At 49.9% G+C, this 22,027-nt stretch overlaps 1 protein-coding gene across 3 annotated transcripts; it reads left to right on the top strand.

The window, feature by feature from the left end:
* The first annotated feature begins 829 nt into the window (after positions 1-829).
* On the top strand, positions 830-19,767 carry TBC1D20 (TBC1 domain family member 20). 3 transcript variants are annotated; one of them, XM_006929875.5, is made up of 9 exons: positions 894-1,036; positions 1,278-1,501; positions 8,937-9,122; positions 10,789-10,869; positions 14,361-14,547; positions 14,741-14,842; positions 16,009-16,150; positions 16,962-17,149; positions 17,425-19,767. In XM_006929875.5, the coding sequence occupies exons 3-9, from the start codon at positions 9,023-9,025 to the stop codon at positions 17,678-17,680; spliced, it is 1,056 nt and encodes a 351-aa protein (XP_006929937.1). In that variant the 5' UTR covers positions 894-1,036; positions 1,278-1,501; positions 8,937-9,022; the 3' UTR covers positions 17,681-19,767. The 3 variants fall into 3 exon arrangements, with proteins under 3 accessions (XP_003983722.1, XP_006929937.1, XP_019682264.1); XM_003983673.6 differs by lacking the exon at positions 1,278-1,501 and having other exon boundaries at positions 830-1,036; XM_019826705.3 differs by lacking the exons at positions 894-1,036; positions 1,278-1,501 and adding an exon at positions 2,538-2,653.
* The last annotated feature ends 2,260 nt before the right edge of the window (positions 19,768-22,027 follow it).

The following is a 22,027-nucleotide window of genomic DNA, read 5'->3' as shown; positions in this document are numbered from 1 at the left end:
TCTTTCAAGATATTCACACTTCCCGGTGTCCTGGGCCCCGTGGCACGCCAGCCTAGCAGGCCCTGGCTTACCTACAGGTTCCAAGCCCAGGCCACAGGGCAATGGGCATTGGCCATCACAATGTTCAAACGACAGGCTGGTTTCTATTGGCCCGGGAAGGCTTTTTAAACATTCTCGTTCACCACCTAGTGCTCCTTTCAAAAAGAACAGGCATGGGGAATTATGAGGCTGGTATTTCTGGTCCTGCTCTCACTTAGAGCTTCACGGTGATGAACTGTAGTTAGACAACGTGCTGCCCAGAGATGAGGAACCAGCCTGAGACAAGAACTGATTACCTCCTCTGGGACACCTTGTTCCAGTTGCTGAGCGTTTGACAGTAGCTTTTCCCTTTCCCTTTTCCCCGAGAGCCAGCCACTCCCCTGTTTTACAGAGCATCGAAGTTGGCCCAAGCCTTGCTAGGACCACACACTTTAGCCCTAGAGCTGTGACGGGGAGGAGAGCCTGTCTCGGTCCCATCACTCCCGCAGGCAAGAATTGAGCTGTGTCCCTGTGCTCTACACTCAATCACGAGTCTCGGTTTCTGGGATTTTCTATATTCAAAGACCTGGTTAAGACAGTACTTTTATCATCATTATCATTTTACAGATAGGAAAAGCAAAAGAAATGGCAAAATCTGGTCCCGTACACACCTGCTCACGTGTGCCGCGCGCTATAGCTCGGCTAGAACTCCGGGGCGCGCGCGCGCGTGTCCCCCGACCGCCGTCGGCCTAGCGTAGCGGCTGGTCACGTGCAGGCGCGGGGGCGGGGCCCGCGCGGACGCCTGCGCGCCTGCGCGCTTGCGCGCCGCGGGCTGACCGATCCCTACCCTGTCCGGCGGAGCCGGCGCTGGGTCCCGCGGCCATAGCCGCGTCTTCTCTCGGCTCTGCCACCAGCCGGGGCTCGGGCCCGGGCCCGGGCCCCCGGGACATGGCCCTCCGGAGTGCGCAAGGCGACGGCCCCACCTCCAGCCGCTGGGACGGCGGCGCCGAGAAGACAGGTACGGAAGCCGGCGGGGGTGCCGAGGAGCGGCCTTCGGGGACGGCGCGAGGGGCAGGGGCGGCCCTGCGGGTGGAGAAGGGGGGAGGCAAGGAACAGCTGTCGGAGGAGCGGCCCCGGGCGCAGGCGGCGTCCAGGAGGGGCCCGAGGGACCGCGCGGGGTGCGCCCAGCGCCGCGGGCCGGGGTCGGGGTCGGGACGGCGGGAGAGGAAAAGGGTGATGGGCCCGGTCACGTCTGAAAGGGAAGCGATCCTGGAACTGGGGAGTCAGCGGATGCTGAGACCACAGGAACCCTGCTGGCAGACTCGCGTCCCCTGTGCGAAGGAAGGGCGGGGGAATCTGGTCCGGCTTCGTCACGTCTGGAGAGAATTGGGTCTCCCGGAGAACTGAGGCCAAGCCTCCACCCCCGGCCCGAGGCTGTCCGGCCACGTCCGCACGCTCCTGGTGCCTCCTCCCTAGTTGTAAGGCAAGTTTCCCAAACTTCATTCATCGCTCACCCGCTTGATTTACGCGGTGTACGTGTACCACCTATTTGTTTTAATTGCCATAAAAATCCAGCCTTTTAAAATGTCCAGTTCACTGGTTCTTAGCACATTTACAGTGTTGTGCAATCATAGCCGCTGTCTGATTCCAGGACGTTTCTAATTCCCAAAAGAAATCCATCACTCCCCATTCCCCAGTCTCCACAGCTCCTGGCAACCACTAATCTACTTTCTGCCTCAGTCCTGTGCCACCTATTTGAATGTTATTTAATTTTGTAGGAGAAAGCGATTCTCCCAAGTTTTCATAGTTTCATACCAAGCAGTAATTTCTGTGAAACCATGGTTTCATTGTGCACTGGTTTTGAATATGTTTTACGGACAGTTAAAATACGGCACTTAAAATTATTCACGTTTACTCTGTACCGAGTAAAATAATCTTTTCCCTAAGACTAAGGTAACTTTCCCACCTTTCTGTCCTCTGATGGGCGCTGCGCAGAATAGAACCAACCACGTATTCAACCCACATTTTTGGTGAAGCACCTGGTGTCCACACTTTGTTTCTCTGGGCTCATTTTCTGTTATTTTCTTTTTCTCCTGTTCTAATCCTGGATGGAAGTGGAGCTCACTCGTATTATTTCTTTGGGCTCTTTGGCCTTTGTAAACCCTTTGCTGGTGTTTTAGTATGACTGGCATCTGTCCTCATGGCGTAGTAGTGCCCCAAGTCGTATGGGTTTTGTGACCTGTTATATCGTGTGGCTGTGCCTAGGTTGTGAGACCTAGTTTCCTTGATGTTTTGCTTCTCTGGATGAATGGGAGGAATTTAGAGATGAGAGTTTTTGTTTTTGTTAAATGTTTTTGTTCTGTTTTTAATCCTATTGGAGACTTGGTGGCAAAGTTACTAATACTGGAAGCCCCCCTTTGTAGACTTTACGATCAGAGTGGTTTACTCTCTAGAATATTTTTTCTTTATTGTTAGGGTAAAGCAGTCTTTCTTAATACATGCTTGTCTTCATGTTTCAGGTAGTTAATGGATCTCTGCTAATTTGGATACTGTTTGTTGAAACTAATTAGGACTTCCAGAAACAGAGGCTACTTTGTTTTCTTTTGTTTTTAATAGGAACCTTACTCCAAGTAAGGTAAGGCGTTCCTCTCCCACTGTCTTTATCTGGTACAGATATGAAGTTCAAACATAAAACTTTAAGTTATTTTCCAGTGTCAACATTAGGAGTTCAAGGGATGGGGCAGGGGCGTGTCTGTTTAGGGGGACTCTCTATCCCCTCTGGCCGGGTCTTCCATTGTTTTGATTAAGGCTAGCGTTGCTTGATTTGAGTTTGACTTCTGTTTAAAAACTGTCAAGCTTTCTCAGGGTGCCTGGCTAGCTCAGTCGGTAGAGCATGAGACTCTTGATCTCAAAGTCGTGAGTTTGAGGAGGTAGAGTTTACTTAGAAAAAAAAAAAAAGACTAAAGCAGTCTTGATATGCAAACTTAAACCGAATAATCGGTATGGAATTTTGTACTCTCACACAGATTTCATTATTAAGTGTCTAGTATCATTTACCTCATCTAAGTCACTAAAATGTGCTAAGTCACTAATTGTGCTGATATGGAAAAACTTTTAGAGGAAGCATAGCTAGTGTTTGTTTATCTTTTCTCATTGTCCTTTCCCTGTATATTAAGATATATCTTAATATACCATCTGTATACATCAGATGGTTTTGGGAGATACTTCTTGCTCAGAGGATCTTTACCTGGGTTCTGCAGCCAGAGTTGAGAGAGGCGTGAGAAAGTAATGGGTTCAGCCATCCTTCTCTGAACTGTTAAGAACCACTGTTTCAATTCTCTTATTAAAATAATTTTCACGGGGGCGCCTGGGTGGCGCAGTCGGTTGGGCGGCCGACTTCAGCCAGGTCACTATCTCACGGTCCGTGAGTTCGAGCCCCACGTTGGGCTCTGGGCTGATGGCTCAGAGCCTGGAGCCTGTTTCCGATTCTGTGTCTCCCTCTCTCTCTGCCCCTCCCCCATTCATGCTCTGTCTCTCTCTGTCCCAAAAATAAATAAACGTTAAAAAAAAAATAAAAAATAAATAAATAATTTTCACAGAGAACAGGTCAAATAGTACTTATATCATTGTTCCCCCTTTGTTGAGGGAATTACTTTTCAGATATCAGGCTTTTTTTTTTTTTTTTTAATAGCCATGTCTTACATTTTGCAGCCAGTTGTACGATAGTTACTTCATTCTGTCATGGTTATGATAGCCAAGACCTCTACTGTAAAGGAATTTGGAAAGTATCAGCTTCGGAATATATATATAATACATCTCTCTCTTAAGTGGGGGGCAAAAGGAAACTGGAGAAGAAAGGATTCAAGGGACTTTGGATGACCTATATGCAGATGTCTCAAGTGTAGCAATGTGTGTCTCACCCCAAAATCCATACATAAAATTTCTCTTGAAGTAGATCGTAGATGTCAAACCTCGGTGTTTTCCTGCACATCCCCAGAATAGGACTATGATTTTTCTCTCTGAGGTGAAATTAGCTGTTTAGCTGACACCACTAACCTTTTCTTCCTTGTTGTGTAGCTTAGCAGTTGACCTTATCACTCTGTGCTTTCTCCATCTGCGATTCACTTGAGTTTTCTCTTTTCTCCTTTTTTACATCACAACGAGAGCCTATATATTAGGTGCAGTAAATATTTGTTGAAGGAGGGGAGTGGCACACACAGGCTTGCCTTTGATATTGGACCCTGAACAGACAGCAGCTAAAGTCCACATTGGAGCAGTATCCTACTCTGGGAAGTACCAGTGACTTTAGAAAAAGGCCAAAGAGTCTAGAAACCTATGTAGAGTTGTGCAGTGAGCCCGTTCTTAACAGGAGCATGGGGAAAAAGAATGTCATTTGCTGTAGGCCAGTTTTTCCAGAGGAGCAGTGGCTGAGCTAAATTATTTATTTTATTCTGCACATATTTGTTGGGTTCCCACAGAGTGCCAAAAACCAAGAAGACAGGAGTGCATTTTGAAATGCAGGATTAAAAACAAAATCAGAGTAGAGTGTTGGGAGGGATAAGTGTTGGAGCTGTGGTTCCGAATTAGTTAAAGTTCTGGCAGATTATTTGCCAAAGCATAATGGGAACCTGGCTGATTGCAGACAGTGTTATTTCCCCCAAGTTACTAGCAACAGTTTTCCTTTCCCTCAGATTGCCAAGCAGCTTACTTGGGAAGAGGGGTGATATGGATAGATATCTAAACAAATTGAGGAAATCTTTCCACACTCTTAACAAGTAGGTTAACAAGATTTCTAAATGTCAGCTTACCTCAAGCAGTATTCAGTGTTACCATTCTAAGTGTTCTTAGTTTGTGATGTGTGGAAAGTATAAGGGCACTCTAAATTGGGGTGGGGGGGAATATATGTGTGTGTGTGTGTATATATATATAAAATATCTGCTGCTTTTTCTTTCTTTGCCAGAACTTAATCCAATCCCTGCCATATTTCGTCCCAGCCTATGTTGTTATATAAAAAGTCTTCTTTTTGGGGCACCTGGGTGTCTCAGTCGGTTAAGCATCTGGTTTCGGCTCAGGTCGTGATCACAGTTCGTGAGTTCGAACCCCATGTCGGGCTCCGTGCTGACATCTGGGAACCTGAAGCCTGCTTCAGAGTTCTGTGTGTGTGTGTCTCTCTCTCTCCCTCTACCCCTCTCCTGCTCACACTCTGTCTCTGTCTCTCTCTCAAAAACAAATATTTAGGGGCGCCTGAGTGGCTCAGTCGGTTAAGCGCTGACTTCAGCTCAGGTCATGATCTCACGGTCCGTGGGTTCGAGCCCCGCGTCGGGCTCTGTGCTGGCAGCTCAGAGCCTGGAGCCTGTTTCAGATTCTGTGTCTCCCTCTTTCTCTGACCCTCCCCTGTTCATGCTCTCTCTCTGTCTCAAAAATAAATGTTAAAAAAATTTAAAAATAAATAAATAAATAAATAAATAAATAAATAAATATTTAAAAACAATGTTTTAAATAAATAAGCATTAAAAAAAAAAGTCCTGGGGCTCCTGGGTGGCTCAGTCAGTTAAGCGTCTGGCTCTTGACTTCGGCTCAGGTCATGATCTCACAGTTCATGGGTCTGAGCCCCAGTTGGACTCTGTGCTGGTGGTGCAGAGCCTGCTTGGGATTCTCTCTCTTCCCCCTCTCTCTGCCCCTCCCCTGCTTGTGTGCTCAGCCTCTCTCTCTCAAAATAAATACATAAACTTAAAAAAAAAAAAAAGTCTTCTTCTCTTCCACATGTCTACATGTCTTCTCCTCCAAAGGATGGCCCTTTGACCCGTAGTTTAAAATTCCTTCCTTGTCTTCCTCTTGAGTGCAGGATAAAACCCAGACTAATTTACGACCCACATTTCCTGCAGTCCTCCCAGGTTCTGTTTTCTCTCTTTACCTAACACTTGAGCCTCACGGACTCTCTCTCTGTGTTTTCTGGACATGGTGTTTCTCTCATGTGATAAGGTCTTTGCACGTACTCTTTCCTCTGCCTGGAATGCTCTCCAGCACAGTCTTCCATGTGCAAAATTTGCTTTAAGAAGGTGGCAGAATATATTTGCATTGAAGCCTTTCCTGATTGCCCCAGGAGTAGGCATTCTTTCCTCTGGATTTTCATAATTCATCATGATTCTGTTCAGTAATAATTGTGTTCTTCCCCAACGTGAGCCTCTCAAAGGCTGAGGGGTCATATTCATCTTTTTATCCCAGTGTGGTGCTTAACTACCAGTAGATGCTCATTAGGTGATGGACTGATACATGGATGGATAGACTAATGAGTGGCTGGGGAGACGGAAGGGAGGAAGGAAGGAGGGAAGGACGACGGACAGACGGACACACACTCAAGCCAAGAACTTGAAGCACCTTATAAACAAACGTCTGACTAGCTAGGTGCTCTGCTAACAGAGGGCATTGGGACTTGTTTTTTCATGATTTCTAGGTAGAGTAACCATTTTACTGAGCATCCAAACTGGGACGTTTCTGAGAGTGCAGCTGGCAGGAAGGATTTACGTGGATGATTATACTGGGACTCTAGGCGCAAACCAGGAATGTCTCAGACAAACAGGAGCAGATGGTCATCCTACTAGGTGAAAATAACAGTCTAGCCAGGAGGACAGGTTTCCCCGGGTGAAGAGTCACCTGTGTTGCATTTGTAGCTGCACCTCCGGTTGCATGTGACCGCACTGCAGTGATACCTGTTTATGTGGTTAGTGTGTCACAACTGTGGTAGGTGGGTAACCGGGACCGCCTTTCATTGGTGTTAATAATGTGCGTCTTTGTCCTGGAAACAGTTTGTGGACTGTTGTCTCAGAATAAACTACTACTCAGGAAAGTTGCTTTGTGGCTCTCCTTTTTTTGTTTTTAATTTTTATTTTATTTAAATGTTTATATTAGAGAGAGCACGCAAGCCGCAAGCCAGGAGGGCTAGAGAGAAAGGGAGACAGAATCCAAAGCAGACTCCAGGCTCCTGCGGTCAGCACAGAGCCTGACACAGGGCTCGAACTCATGAGCTGTGAGATCATGACCTGAGCCGAAGTTGGATGCCTAACCGACTAAGCCACCCAGGCATCCCCCCCCCCTTTTTTTTTTTATTTTAATGTTTATAGTTGAGAGAGAGCAGCTTTGTGGCCCTTCTAAAGCCTAACCGACTTCCAGCGTTCATCTTCTCTAAAGCCCAAACTTCCTTCCAGTGTTACCTTCCACTTACATTAAGTGTAGTGTCTTGCACCTTGTATTTGCTACGTAAACATTTTTTAAGGAGTCGATTTACGTTAGATGGAAGGGACTTGTGTTTCTTATCTCTCGGCCTTTCTTCTCTCTACCCTGCCCCCTGCCTCTTGAAATCCTCCCCTTCCTTTTGAAATTGCGCTCTCCGGTAATGCCTTCTCAAGTTAGCCTGACCTACAACGGTCTCTTTGAGCTCTTGGTGTCCGCACATCCCTTTTTGGGGGCAATTATGGTACACTGCTTTGTAACATCTCTTTGGTATTGACTTGTTTAACTTGCGTTTGCAGTTCGCAGTTCCGAAAGTTAGGCATTCCACATTAAATTGTGAAAGCATGTTTTCTGCGTTATTTTCTTTTCCTTTTTTTTTTTTCTTTTAAGGAGATGGCTTATTTATTTATTTATTTATTTATTTATTTATTTATTTTTAAGTTGATGTATTTATTTTTGAGATAGAACATACCAGCAGGGGAGGAGCAGAGAAAGACAGAGGATATGAAGTGGGTTCTGTGCTGACAGCAGAGAGCCCAGCATGGGGCTTGAACTCCTGAACCATGAGATCATGACCTGAGCCCAAGTCGGATGCTTCCACTAAGCCACCCAGGTGTCCCTCCACATAATTTTCAATAGAAAAATTATAATATGATACACATCGACCACAAATCTCAGCCAATTTCCTAAAAAGGAATTTAAACACAGTAAAATGCCAGTGTATAAATAAACTATCACATAGGGATGTAAGATGCTTAGAACATCACCCTTACTTAATATGGTCATCAGGAAACAGTTGCTTTGTGTGCAACTATCATGCCTGTCTTATCACCAGCCACGCTGGAGACCCAAGTATACCCTTTGATCTGTTTTTGAAAATATGTAGGGTCTCCTGTCTGGCTCAGTTAATAAACTGTGCAACTCTTGATCTCGGGGTCATGAGTTCAAGCCCCATATTGAGTGTGGAGCTTAAAAAAAAAGAAAGGGGTACCTGCATGGCTCCATTGGTTGAGCATTGGACTCTTGGTTTCAGCTCAGGTCATGATCTCATGGTTCGTGAGTTCGAGCCCTACATCGGGCTCTGTGCTGACAGGTGAAACGTGCTTGGGGGCACTCTCTTTCCCCTGTCTCTGCCCATTCCCTACTCGCTCTCTCTGTCTCTTAAATAAACTTGGGGGAGAAAAAGAAAGAAAATGTCTCTGTGTAATTCTGAAATGTTACCAGTTGTATTAGCATGTAACTGGAAAATTTTTGTCTCGTGGTTTTATTTTAAAATGCAGTATTGAATTTTGGCGATATGCATATAAACAGGAAAAATTATTATATAAAGAGATATATATGTTCTGTGAAGTTTGGGATTAAGAAAGAACAAGCATTGTATTCTATTCTGTCCTATCCTATCCTATCTTATACTATACTATCCTATTCTATCTTATCCTAAAACATTAACAGTAAATGTTAGATGTGCCTGAGTTTAATGAGCACTTACTGTAATTGTAATTCCTTGCTTGTTACTTACATGGTATATCTCCTTAGTGTTTTGCACATTATGTGCTAATTACATGTTTGTAGGTGGACTTTAAGAATATCTACCTGTACCCCAAATCAAATAAGGAGATTGAGCCCTGCGCAGAAAATGTACACATGCTGAATACGTGCCTAATGCCTTTTTCCCCTTTGTTTTGCAGACTTCACCGCCAAAAGGAAAAAGAAAGTGGCAGAGATTTACCAGGCTCTGAACAGTGATCCCACTGATGTGGCCGCCCTTAGACGCATGGCTATCAGTGAAGGAGGGCTCCTGACTGACGAGATCAGGCAGAAAGTGTGGCCCAAGCTCCTCAATGTCAATACCAATGACCCACCTCCTATATCAGGTAATGGTGGGGAATGTTTGTGAGGGGAACTTGTCTAAGATGCGAGGAGAAAAGAATTTCAGGATCTTTCATTCTTAATGCTCATTTTAAACCAGTGGTAGATGAGTAAATCTGAAGCATTTTAGGGCCCACTCTAAAAATTGGGCCCACTCTGAAAATAAGGCCAAACTGATAAGACTTTTCTTCAAAAATGGAGTGAGCTTTTACGAGGTCGATAGGTAGCTTTTATCGGCTAAGTGGGGGAGTTTATATTCTGGTCTGTGTTCACTTAGAGGTGGGTTGTAGGAATCTGTATTTTAACAAGCACCCCAGCTGGTTCTGGTGCAAATGAACTCCATTTTGAGAAACTTTAGGCCACGGGGAGAGAGAATATTTCTCCGGTCCTTAAGAAAAACAAGGCCAAACGAAACTTTTTTGTTGGGAAATACTAAGATTCTTTTGAAAGCTCAAATTCTGTAACTGTGTGAAAAGCTGTTCCTTAACTAGTTTGCAAGGCCCATGCAGTCGAAGGAGTTTCTTGGAATATAGCACAACATACGAAGAAAGTACTGTGAAATACAGAATCCGCTTTGTCATTCATTCACTCAACACTGGTGGCTTTCCTGCCGTGTAGAGCAGAAGTCCAGGTGCTGGAGATTCTTCCACTCATTTGGCAGGTGGTCCTTGTGCCCCTGTTGTGCGCCAGGTACTAGAGATGATTAAAACAGCCTCTGCTGATCAAAAGCTCGCAGTGTCACGGTGCACACTGCAGCCGAGTGGGTGTTAAGTCGCCTCTTGTTAGTCTCTTTGAACCCGGCTGCCTCGGCGCAGTCAGCTGTGGGTTGGAAGGAAGAGACATCACCGTATTCACACTCTTAACTCCTGAGATGATGTCCTTCTCTCAGATCGCAAACTTCCCAGATCTTTATAAGATGAAGTCTGTATGTGGGGATGTGTTACACCTGCTCCTCGGTAGCTTTCGGTTGTAGTTGTGATGGAAATGCGCACTTGTTACAGAACACTCGGTTCGGTTGAGGAAAGTGTGCGCTTGCTGCGTATATACAGCAGCTAGAGGCTGCCGCGGTATTTTCAGTGTTGGATTGGCAGCTGAACACAAGGACCCGCTCCTGTTTGCACTCAGTCCTAGAATTTCAGGGTCAAGAGAGGTGAGGTACTTCTTTGTGCGCGTTTATCTTAGTACTCCTTTCTGAGCAGCTCAGTGCTCCCTAGGCTGTACAGATGTTTGAGTTTCTCCAGCAGTCTGTGGTTTCCCCATCCACGACCTCAACTGATCCTTGCAGTGACCTGAGAGGTGCATATGGAAGGAAGTATCCCCATTTTACAGACGTGGACCTTGAAGTTCAGGGCCGTCCCCCAGTGACACACGGTAGCAGCCTCCAATAGGCCCCTGGCCTCCTGACTCCTTGTGCACTGCTCCTTCTGTCTCAGGGTTGCCTCCTGGACAGTCCGTGTCCCTCCGCTTACAGTCACTTTAGCTTGAATGAAACGGCGGGTTTGGAGCTAACCTGGGGGTTCCTCTCCCCATGTTGTCTCTTGTGTCATATGTCCTCTTGAGGAAAAAGCTTAAGTGTGCCCTCCCGGCCTTTGGTGCCATAGCAGAATGTTCTTGTCCCTGCTCCGGCTTCTCAGACTTTGCTGCGGTAACGCGTTCCTTTTCCTCCCACAGGGAAGGACCTGCGGCAGGTGAGCAAGGACTACCAGCAAGTGCTGCTGGACGTCCGCCGGTCCTTACGGCGCTTCCCGCCCGGTGAGAAGCAAGTGCTCCCTCGGTCTTGCCGCCCCAGGAGCTCCCGCCCCAACTGCACCCAGCGGGACCCGGTCGGGGACCTTGTACTCACGACTGGGTCACCTTCAGACCCCGCACTGCCAAAGTCTGAGCCAGAAGTCCTTTCTCTTGGCCTAGAGGTGGTGGATGAAAACCCTAGGGGTTTTTCCCCCTTCAGAGCCACGGGAGAGACTCCGTAGGGACCGCTGTAGCCATTGTCTGGCTTTAAAGAGCAGCTTGGCTGACCAGTGGGCGCTAACAAGAGCCGGGCATACCTTCATCCGATTGGATTCCTAAGTAGGGATTTCTCCCACATGCCTCTGTTGGGTCCCTGGACTGGAAGGGAGGCCATTCCCTGCGTGGTTAAAGGGGCTGTTTGAGAAACTGCTTCCCACGCTGGGGAGAAGGAGAACAGTGGCCGGCCCTGGTCTCTGTCTTCGCAACAGAGGAAGCTGGGCGACAGACCTCGTGCTTCTGATCCCGTCCTCTCCCTCTGGCAGCCTCGCCTTTGCATAGGTCCGGGGAGGAAGGAGAATTGCTGCAGGGGACGAGAGCCTCTAGACCCATTGCCCCCCTCTTCCAAAACCGTGCTCTGGCTCAGATTTTGCCCATTAAAGCACCGCCTTCGCCGCTTGCAGCCTTGCTCCAAGGCGGTGACACTCGCCATCCCTGCGTGGCCGGTAGCTTTTAAGAACATGTGCCCGTGGCCCAGTCCCCTTTCCCTGGGCTACGGGTCCACGTGAGACCGCATGGGCCGAGGCCCCATTTCCCCCCAGCTAATCTTTTCCTTGGAACCCTTTCTGCTTCTTCCGCTTATGGACCGATGGTGCGTGAGGCTCTTTGTATGGGCTGACCTTTCCACGTGCTTTCATATTCTTCTCGTGTCCGTGTTGTTCTGAGCTTAGCCGACCTCTCTTACTCTGAAACTTCACAGAGTTTAGGTTAGTCTCTCCTCCTTGATTACTTTCCCTAACCATCGTAGCTCGTCTGCTCCATTTTCTTCTTGGCTTATCTTTTACAGTATGCCTTTTTGAGAAGAGGTGGTGTAAACACGAGCAACAGATGAATTTGCTTTTACCTTAAACCCTTTGTTCGGGGTCGTTTGGGCGCTTCCATGAACTGTTTTCTCTCAATGTCTGTCATAACTGGAAGGGCTAATGGTGTGGGAGAGCGGTGCTGGGGCCACTCCTCCGAAGCAGCTCACAAGGCCACGTTTTGGCAGTTTCCTTCTTTCTTCCTTTCTCTCTCTCTCTTTCTTTCTTTCCTTTTTTTTTATTTTTTTTAATTTTTTTTAATGTTTATTTTTGAGAGAGAGAGCAAGAGAGAGAGAGCAAGCAGGGGAGGGGCAGAGAGAGAGGGAGACCCAGAAGCAGGCTCCAGGCTCTGAGCTGTTAGCACAGAGCCCCACGCAGGGCTCGAAATCACGAACCGTGAGATCATGACCTGAGCTGAAATTGGAGGCTTAACCGACCCTGCTACCCAGACGCTTTTTTTTGGCATTTTCATACTAAAAGCCACATGAGAGGCGCCTGGGTGGCTCAGTTGGTTAAAGGTCTGACTCTTGGTTTCGGCTGTGGTCACAATCTCATGGTTCTTGAGCCCCGACTCAGACTCTGAGCTAACAGCAGGGAGCCTGCTTGGGGATTCTCTCTCCTCCCCCCTCCTTCTCTGCCCCTCCCCAACTCATGCAAGCTCTCTCTCTCTCAAAATAAATAAACTTCCAAAAAATAAAAAAATAAAAGTCACAGAGGCAGAGGAGCCATACTGACCACTGCCAGAACCAGCTGTGTTATCTGCACCATCTCCTGAGGCAGGCGCCCCCGTTTCTGGAATATCTTAGATCAAGATGTAGTCCTGGGGGAGTGCCTGAGTGGCTAAGTTGGTCAGGTGTCGTGATTCTTGATTTCAGCTCAGGTCATGATCTCACGGTTCAGGAGTTCGAGCCCTGTGTCGGGCTCTGTGCCGACAGTGCAGAGCCTGCTTGGGATTTTCTCCCTCTCTCTCTGACTCTCCCTGCCTCACATGCATGCGTTTGCGCGCGCTCTCTCTCTCTCTCTCTCTCTCTCTCAAAAATAAACTTAAAAAAAGGTGGGGGGGGGGGCGCCTAGGTGGTTCAGTCGGTTGAGCGTCTGACTTCGGCTCAGGTCATGATTTCATGGTCTGTGAGTTCAAGCCCCGTGTCAGGCTCTGTGCTGACAGCTGGGAGCCTGGAGCCTGCTTGGGATTCTGTGTCTCCCTCTCTCTCTCTGCCCCTCCCCCATTCATGCTCTGTCTCTCTCTGTCTCAAAAATAAACATTAAAAAAAAATTAAAGAAAAAAGGTTAGATTCCTGTGATGCTTAGGTTGGCTTAAAGGGGAACACACAATTCTTAAATTTTTTATTTTTATGTAGTTTCATATCTATAGAAAAGTTGCAAAAATAAGACAAATGATTCCTCAGATAACTTTTACCCAGATTTCCTTATATGTTAGCATTTTACTATATCTGTTTTCATATTGCTTTGTGTCTTTCTTACACACACACACACACGCACACACACACACACTTTTTTTTTCTGAACTATTTAGGAATAAATTACAGACCTGCTGCCCCTTTACCCCTAAATATTTCAAGGTGTGGTTCCTAAAACAAGGCCCTTACATAATCACAGTGCACTTATTAAAATCAGTAACACACTGAAAGATACTGCTTCTCGTGTATTTTTATTCAGGTCTCACCGTTTACTGCAATAATGTCCTTCACAGGAAAAGGAGATACAGATGCATTCATTTCCCATTTAGTCATTGTTTCTCTTTAGCCTTCTTTAACCTGGAATAGTTCCTTTGTGTTTTATGACTCAGTTGTTTTTGTAAAATTTCCCTTGGTTTGGGCTTGTCTAGTATTTCCTTATGATTAGATTCAGGTTTATGTGCTTTTTTTGTTGTTGTTTATTTATTTTTGAGAGAGAGCACAAGCGAGGGAGGGGTGGACAGAGAGGGAGACACAGAATCCGAAGCCGGCTCCAGGCTCCGAGCTGTCGGCGCAGAGCCCGACGCGGGGCTCCAACTCCCGTGCCCTGAGATCCTGGCCCGAGCCGGTCGGACGCTCAGCCGACTGAGCCCCCGGGCGCCCCAGGCTTATGCGCTCTCGATGGGAATTCCACGGAAGCGATCCTGTGTTCTCAGCGCGCACATCAGGGGGCTCATGCCGTCACGTAGCCACACCCCTGGCAGTGTCCGCTGCGGGGACCTGGTTAGGAAGGCGTCTGCGGGCTCGCCCGCCGTGAGGTGGCCGCTCTGGCTCTTTCCCGTGTGCCAGGTGGTATCGATGGTGTGTGGATTCCAGAGTGTTGCCCAGTTGTTCCTAATTCGGTTTTTTGTTTTTGTTTTTGTTTTTAATTAAACGCTTTGGAACTCCTTTGCTGCCCGTCCTAACCTCCTGGTTACCAGGCTGCTTGCTGTGTTCAAGTGCATCTCCCCTCCCCCCTCCGCAGGCATGCCAGAGGAACAGAGGGAGGGGCTGCAGGAGGAGCTGATCGACATCATCCTGCTCATCTTGGAGCGCAACCCCCAGCTGCACTACTATCAGGGCTACCATGACATCGTGGTCACGTTTCTGCTGGTGGTCGGCGAGGGGCTGGCGACATCTCTGGTAGAAAAATTGTCCACCCACCACCTCAGGTACCGGTGCAGAGGAACAGAGGAGGAGGGCGATCGCTGCTCGAGCGCCCCCCCCCCCCCCCCGCCCCACCCCCGGGAGAACTCCTCGGCCCCGTGTCCGCTCATTGTTTTCAGCGTGGGAGCCCCGTTCTGCCCCCTCAGCCCAGATCCGGGTGTCCGGTCGGACCGAGCTCAGTGCGTTGTCTCCCTCTAGGGATTTCATGGACCCCACAATGGACAACACCAAGCACATATTAAACTGTCTGATGCCCATCATCGACCAGGTGAATCCAGAGCTCCACGATTTCATGCAGAGGTATATACGCCCCTCTGTGCACGCACAGACGCACCCCTTCGGCTTTCTCCTGGCCCGTGTGTCTTCCCCGCGAGTCTGGCTCGGTGTCCCCGTCATCGTATGTTGATGAGCGTTAAGTTCTTCCAGGTCGTCCTTTCTGTCTGCCAGCGACCTGGATAATCCAGTTCTGTACATTCTGGGAGCATTTGGGGGGTACCGTGCTCCTGTGGGGATACAAGAGATGTCACAGCACAGGCCCTTGAGGACTTTACATCTGGTGAGGAGAGGTCGGTGAGGTCCGCGTGCTGAGGTAGACTCTGAGGTTACTGCCACCAGAGAAGTACATAACTACTGTGGGATGCCCAGGCGTGAAAGACAAAGTCAGCTGTGGGTTGTTTTACTCACCAGATACCAAGGAGAAGAAATATTTCTTTGCAAATCTCACGGGACTTTTTTCTCTTCTGTGTAATTGGCAATGTGTCTTTGACCGGCACCTCACCCTTTTTTTTTTTTTTTTTTTTTTTTTTAATAGTATCTGTGTCTTTTTTTTTTTCAACGTTTATTTATTTTTGGGACAGAGAGAGACAGAGCATGAATGGGGGGGGGGGGGGGCAGAGAGAGAGGGAGACACAGAATCGGAAACAGGCTCCAGGCTCTGAGCCATCAGCCCAGAGCCCGACGCGGGGCTCGAACTCACGGACCGCGAGATCGTGACCTGGCTGAAGTCGGACGCTTAACCGACTGCGCCACCCAGGCGCCCTAAATAGTATCTGTGTCTTAAGGTGTTTCAGTGATCTCTTAACTGAACAGTTAATACAATTATGTCTTTAAGCCTGAGAATATGTATATTGCCTGTGCCCCCAGACGGATATATGACTTTCTCAGAAGGAAAATGATGGTACATTGTGAAAACAGCTACTTCTTCCTGTATATGACATTTTTTGGCCATTAAGAAAACAGCCAGTGAGATAAGGCAACCAGGACCCTATCAGTATTAGCGTCATGATGGTGGGTATGTTTTAAGGACTTTGTATTTTGTGAGAAGACGCTGAATTCCTCGGTGGTTGAATTTTCCAGAGAGTGTCTTTCTCAAATTCTTCTCATAAGCGCGGAGGACAAAGACACCCCCGACAGTGGGAAGGGACAGCCCAGCAGGGAACCTAACATCTGGATTTCCTTGCCCCTAGTGCCGAGGTGGGAACCATCTTTGCCCTCAGCTGGCTCATCACCTGGTTTGGGCATGTCCTGTCTGACTTCAGGCACGTTGTGCGGTTATACGACTTCTTCCTCGCCTGCCACCCGCTGATGCCCATTTACTTTGCAGCCGTGGTAAGTACAGGCCGTGAGCCGGCAACTAGGTTCACCGTCCATGATCATTTTCCCTCAAGGGAGACCTGGTGACGAGGGAAAGATGGGAAAAACAGCATTTCCCAGACTGACGTCCCTGGACACCGTTCCGTGCATTGTTAATGGGACTGTCATGGGAAACGAAGGTTCTGTGTAAAATTGGCTTGATAAATGCTTGGTTGGACCAAGTGAAACCAGTCTGTTGACCGCATGTCTCCTCTGAACCTTTAAAACGCTCGCGTGCATTAGGGATGGTCAGTGTTCCTGTTGACGTCTTCCGGAAGTGGTATAGACCGCAGCTCCCGACTCGGGAAGAGGCGAGGTGTGGTATGACGAGAGGACACTGACGTGGCTTGGTGGGGGCTCCAGTTAGGAGGGCCTGGATCGTGGAGGTCAGAGTGGAAGTGGGAGCACACGGGAACCCTTCGCTGTTTTGGGGAGGGGAGCAAGCCTGTTCTTTCTGCTGCTTTGATCCATTTCTTCCGTGTTGGAGCTCCAGGGATCTCCCCGATACCCCTTTCCTCTTCTTCCCCCCGAAAGAACCTCGCTCATTTTATTGGTCAGCCTTCCACATCCCGGGGTGGGAGTTTGCCGGTTGTAGGAAGGACGAGCTCACCGGGCAAAGCACTCAGATACGTGCATTATTGCTTCCTAGATGGACACGAGACTTTGTTGAAGGTGCAGGGCCAGCCCAGTCTGTCACCAATTTAAATTCATCGCTAAGGAGAATGACATGCCAGTGGCGAAGGCCCCGTATGTTCTGGTCTCTGACGCAAGGCCTTGCTCCCCACAGATCGTGTTGCATCGAGAGCAGGAGGTCCTGGATTGCGACTGCGACATGGCCTCGGTCCACCACCTGTTGTCCCAGATCCCTCAGGACCTGCCCTACGAGACACTGATCAGTAGAGCCGGAGACCTGTTCGTTCAGTTTCCCCCGTCCAAGCTGGCTCTGGATGCAGCTGCCCAGCAGCAGGCCGAGAAGTGAGTGAGGCCAAGGCTCCGGTTGAACCGGGGGTGTTCGTACGTGAGCAGGAGCGGTGAAGACCATGTCTGCCGGGGACAGGGCTGAGCCGGGTTTCTAGAGGTCTAAGCTTACGCCAGCAGGACCCCCACTTTGGTCTTCGTGAGTCTTTATTTATCAAGAAGAGCCTTCGAAGCAGTGGGTGGCTCTGCCCTCAGCCTCTTTCATAATCCAGTTTTTCTTTCCTTGTCTTCTTTCGAGCCATCTCGTTCTTTCCGTCTCCTTCCCTCTGCAGGACGGCAGCCTCTACCTTCAAAGACTTCGAGCTGGCGTCGGCCCAGCAGAGGCCTGACACGGTGCTGCGGCAGCGGTTTCGGGGCCTTCTGCGGCCTGAGGAGCGAACGAAAGACGTCCTGACCAAACCGAGGACCAACCACTTTGTGAAACTGGCGGTGATGGGGCTGACGGTGGCGCTCGGAGCGGCCGCCCTGGCCGTGGTGAAGAGCGCCCTGGAGTGGGCCCCGAAGTTTCAACTGCAGCTCTTCCCCTAGACGCCAGAGAGGACGCTTCCTCTTCCGTGACATTAAGGTCTCACCCTTCCATGGAAGGATTGGGAGGGGGTGGAATTTCCTTTATTAAAAGGGTTTCTGTCAAGGGTTTTCTATTCCTGCCGGCCCTCCCTCCCTGCCTGTGGTTTGCCTTTGCTTCAGAGGCCGAGAGGGGGGCCCGCCTGGCATCTGGCGCCGGCACTTGGAGGCCTGGCTGCAGACTCCTCTCCTTCCGGGGGGGGTTACTCTTACTCAGCGTCCGCCCCCCCCCCGCCCCCCCCCCCCCCCGCTGCCACCTCTCGTGTTGGGAGGAACTGGGTTTCTTGAGCTGCCCACAGCTGTGGGAACCCGCTGGGCCTGGTGCCTGGGGACCCTCTCGGCTGCCCAGTGGTAAGTAAGCTGGGCCACCGAGCGCCCGCCTCGCGGCTCCTCCGGTTCTGTCTGCGGCGGCCGGTCAGACACGGAGGGAGCCGCTGCTGAGGAAGTCGGACCTTGGAGCAAAGGCAAGGACAGAGGCTGCCGGCCGGGACCCAGACCGGCCCCTCTCAAGAGCAGCTCTGCTAGCTGGCGGAGCTGGTCAGAGATCAGACAGGCGTGAACTAGGTTCCTAGGTAAATCCTGCCTGTTTTCAACCTAGAAGGCACTTGGGCATCTCCAGTGGAACAGGAAGGGACATCAAGTTGTAGGGCCCAGATACAAACTGGTTTTGCCTGCCTTGTTTCTTTTTTTCCTGTCTGTTCTCTTGCACACGCCACATGATGTTGCTTTTAAAGGACATTTTTATTACTGTTTTTAGAATTACACATACCCAACGTGTAAAGTGCCCTCACTTTAAAAATGATAGTTCCTTCATGGGAAAAATAGTTCTCATCAGAAGGATGAGCTTCTAAGACCCTGAACTTCCTTTCTCCCCAGTTATTTAACACCTCACTTGAGCTCGAGTTGCTGTGTGCTAACAGCCCCGCTCCTCCGGAGTGCCCACGTGCCCAGCTTTCCTTCCTTCCTGTTTCCCTCAGACCACTTTCCGGCTCCCATGTAGGCACCCGCTCACCACGCTGGCTTCATTTGGGGGGGTTCAGTTTGTGCCCTCGACTGCTGGTCTCTCCCTCCTGGTTGGAGATGTCACTGGAAACTCATCAGCAACCAGAAAGGGACACACTGCAGCCTGCAGAGGCTGGGGGAACCCGAGAGCCGCCAGCTCCCGCCCTGAGCTTCTTGGGGACCCTCCAGGACTTACGGGACAAGATGGATCGTTCGGTCCTTCCTGGACGGCTTTTCCCGTAAGCGAAGCCAAGTTTCTTTGAGATTAACTCTGGCTTGAAAACAAAAGTGCCTTCTGCTGCTCCGAAGAGTTGAGGCGTATGGTGTGAAGCAGCAATGTCCTTTCATTTCCCTGGTCTCTGGGGCACTGTTCTCTTGGCAGGCGTTTTCTTAGCGTGAACATGCCAGAAGTCCTCTCCCTTGGCGTACCCAGACCACAGAGTGGAGGGCATTTAGTGTGCCAGGCAGCCAGCGGGCCCAGAGCAGTGGGGAGTGGTGTCTACGCCAAGTCACGTGAAGTGAGACTAAGCACTTTAAAACAGAAGGTCAAAGTGATGGGTCATTCTCTGTAGCAGGAGCCCCACTTGGGGTGAGTGTAATGTGGGTGGGTTAATCTAGACAGTGGGGGATTCGTGAAGACCAAGGAAATTCTTCCAGGACCCTGAGGTGGTGATGTGACAGATAGTCCCAGTCTTCTCCCCCCAGCAAGTTTGTCCCCTGTCATCTTTACGGACAGATGGCAGCACGGGCGCCTCCTGCCCCGGCACTGGGGCCTGGAAGGAACTGATGGGGAAGAGGGAAGGAGGGCGTGTGATCAGGGTCCCAGGGCCACGGCCTTCAGATGCCAGGAAGCAAGTGTCATATGCTCCCGCCGTGGCCTAAGGAGGGGGTTCGTTTGTTTTGTGGCTTTGCTGACATCAGGGTTCCCCCTGCCAATGAGAGGAAAGCATTATCCTTTACCTTCAGATGGTTTACTGTTCTGTAAAGAATACATGTAAATATTTTGTACAGAGCCCTGTATAAAATAAATAGCCATACGTGGTTACTAATCAGTCTCCTGACATGGTGTCCTGCATACCACTTGTGGGGAGTAGACTCTGGCCTTACGCACCTGGCCTTGGGGCGCCCCCTTCTTCCACCTCGGGCCTGGGACTACGCTGTAGTCTGCAGACTCTTGGTTGGCCTTGACTTGCCTGGGGAGCTTGGGGATTACCTGCAGCCGTTTCTCTTTGAGCCGCACACCAGGTGCTGCCTCGGGGCACTGGTCACCGCTGAGCAGCGCAGGCCACGTGGGGTATTAGTCTGGGGTCGTCTTGCCTATTCTGCACATGTTTCTGGAGATGCCTTTGGCTCTAAAGGCAAGGCTGACATTTGGTTTGGGACCTTCATCGGAGTCTGATGTGAATGTAACTTTATTTCCACATGTGATTTCCAGCCACAGAGGAGCCATCGAGAGCTATTCTTGCCAAGCTCCTCCAACATCCTCAACACTCCCAGCCGTTGGGTAGTGGGGGCCCAGGGCAGTGCCAGGTGCCTGTGGCCTCCACCTTGAGGATGGGGCCATCCTGGAGGAAGCATCTGAGTTGTCTGGGATGCTCGTTAGCGTTTCCCTGGCCCAGAGGGGAAGGGCACCCGAGACGGAGCAGGCACCGCTCAGCTCTTGGACCTTGCCCCACCACCTCGGGCCAGCTGCCCCTTGACCCGACGCGATGCGGAGCATGGGGCTGGCTGGGAACTGCCCCGCCCATGGGAGCTCATGCACCAGACCGCTACATTGAACAAGCAACTTGTTTTGAGAGGCAGATTTGGCGTTCGTTTCATCAGAGTTGATGATTAAATATAAAGAGGAGAATTCTCATTTTGGTCCTTCCAACATTGAAGGAAGCGAATGTGTGGCGGAAGAAGAAATAACTGCGTTTTGTCCCCTAAAAGCCTTGGAATTTCCCGATAGGAGCGTCTTTTGTTCACAGTGATTCCGTTTGATTCCCTGCGAGTTTCTGCTAATGAGGTGATGAGGTGGGATCACTAGAGTTTCCAGAATGGACAGGTTTGGAGGGTGGGGCTTTTACCCTTCCCACTGACTTCCAAGGAGGCGAGGGGACTGGCGGCCGGGGGGGGGGGGTGCGAAGGAGGGGGCGGTAGCTGGGGAGCCATGGCTATACCAGCTCCGGATTCAGAGATTCGGAAAACTTCTGGATGAACACCTCAGAGTGCCAGGAGGCGATGCACCTCCCTCCCCTAAGCCTTGCCCCCTGCGTCTCTTCCATTTTAGTTTGGGGAGTTGTATCCTTTATAGTCAGTAAATGTAAGTAAAGTGTTCTGTGAGCCCTTCTAGCAAAGTATTGAACCTGAGGGGGTGTTGTAGAAACCCTTGAATTTGTGGTTGACCGGAGAGAAGTGTGGGCAGCCTGGGCACCCCATTTGCGGCTGCATCTGAAGTGGGACCGAGTTAACCTGTGAGGTCTCCAGGTAGTGTCAGAATTGAGTTGTATTGTTGGGCCAGTTGGTGTTGGGGAACTGGAGAAGCGGTGTCAGAAAATGCCACGTGATAGGCGAGTAGAGGGGGAAATAGCGTAAAAACAACAGCCGACTAAAGTGTGGGTGGGGGGTGCCTGGCTGACTCCGCTGGAGGACGTGCGTCTCTTGATCTCAGGGGTCGTGAGTTGGAGCCCCACATCGGGTGTGGAGCTTACTGGGGAAAAGTGTGGTGGTTTTATAGAGATGAAGTAGGTCATGCCAGTGGAAGGGGACTTGGGGTTCAGGCCAAGGACAGCTCTGAGCCCTAGAGAAGGGAGCCGGGACTGGGTGGGAGAGAGCTAATGGTGGCATGATGGCTGGTGTGTCACTTCCTGGCAGTGTGAGCTGCTCTGAGTTGCACCGTCCCTGAGACTCAATGTCAAGAACAGTAAAATAGGGATAGTCCCATCCCACATGGGCGGTTTAATGAGACGAGCTTTGTGGAAATGTACAAACTGTGAGGCGCTGGGAAGGTTTTAATTCGGTGGGGGTGAACGTTTATTGATCCATAAACGCCTTTAGCCAGCCCGGAGCTAGGACCCCCAAGTTCACCCAGGGAGCGGGCGGTGCCTGCAGGGAAGAACAGGCCAGAGGAGGCTTTTGCCAAATCCGACCAAGAGACCATGGGGCCTGAGGCTCAGCCTGGCTTTATCTTCTTTCCCTGCCCCGCCTTCTCCTGCAGCCTTCATTCCTGTCCTTACAAAGGCCCTCCAGTTGCTCAGAGTCTTTTCTCCACACTTCCACGTGCTGGGATCTGCCCAGCAAGCAGCCTTTGTGAGCCAGCAGGCCTGT

This window comes from Felis catus, chromosome A3 (genome assembly GCF_018350175.1).
Source record: "Felis catus isolate Fca126 chromosome A3, F.catus_Fca126_mat1.0, whole genome shotgun sequence".
NCBI classification, from domain to species: Eukaryota; Metazoa; Chordata; class Mammalia; order Carnivora; family Felidae; genus Felis; species Felis catus.
The sequence above is the reverse complement of the archived record's forward strand: the minus strand, read 5'-3'. Positions and strand labels throughout refer to the sequence as shown.

Bases quoted from the DNA above. Each gene is read 5' to 3' on its own strand.
- TBC1D20 (XM_003983673.6), top strand. From the start codon at position 967: ATGGCCCTCCGGAGTGCGCAAGGCGACGGCCCCACCTCCAGCCGCTGG. The intron at 1,037-8,936 runs GTACGGAAGCCG...TTTGTTTTGCAG, and splicing joins CGGCGGCGCCGAGAAGACAG to ACTTCACCGCCAAAAGGAAA. The intron at 17,150-17,424 runs GTGAGTGAGGCC...TTCCCTCTGCAG, and splicing joins GCCCAGCAGCAGGCCGAGAA to GACGGCAGCCTCTACCTTCA.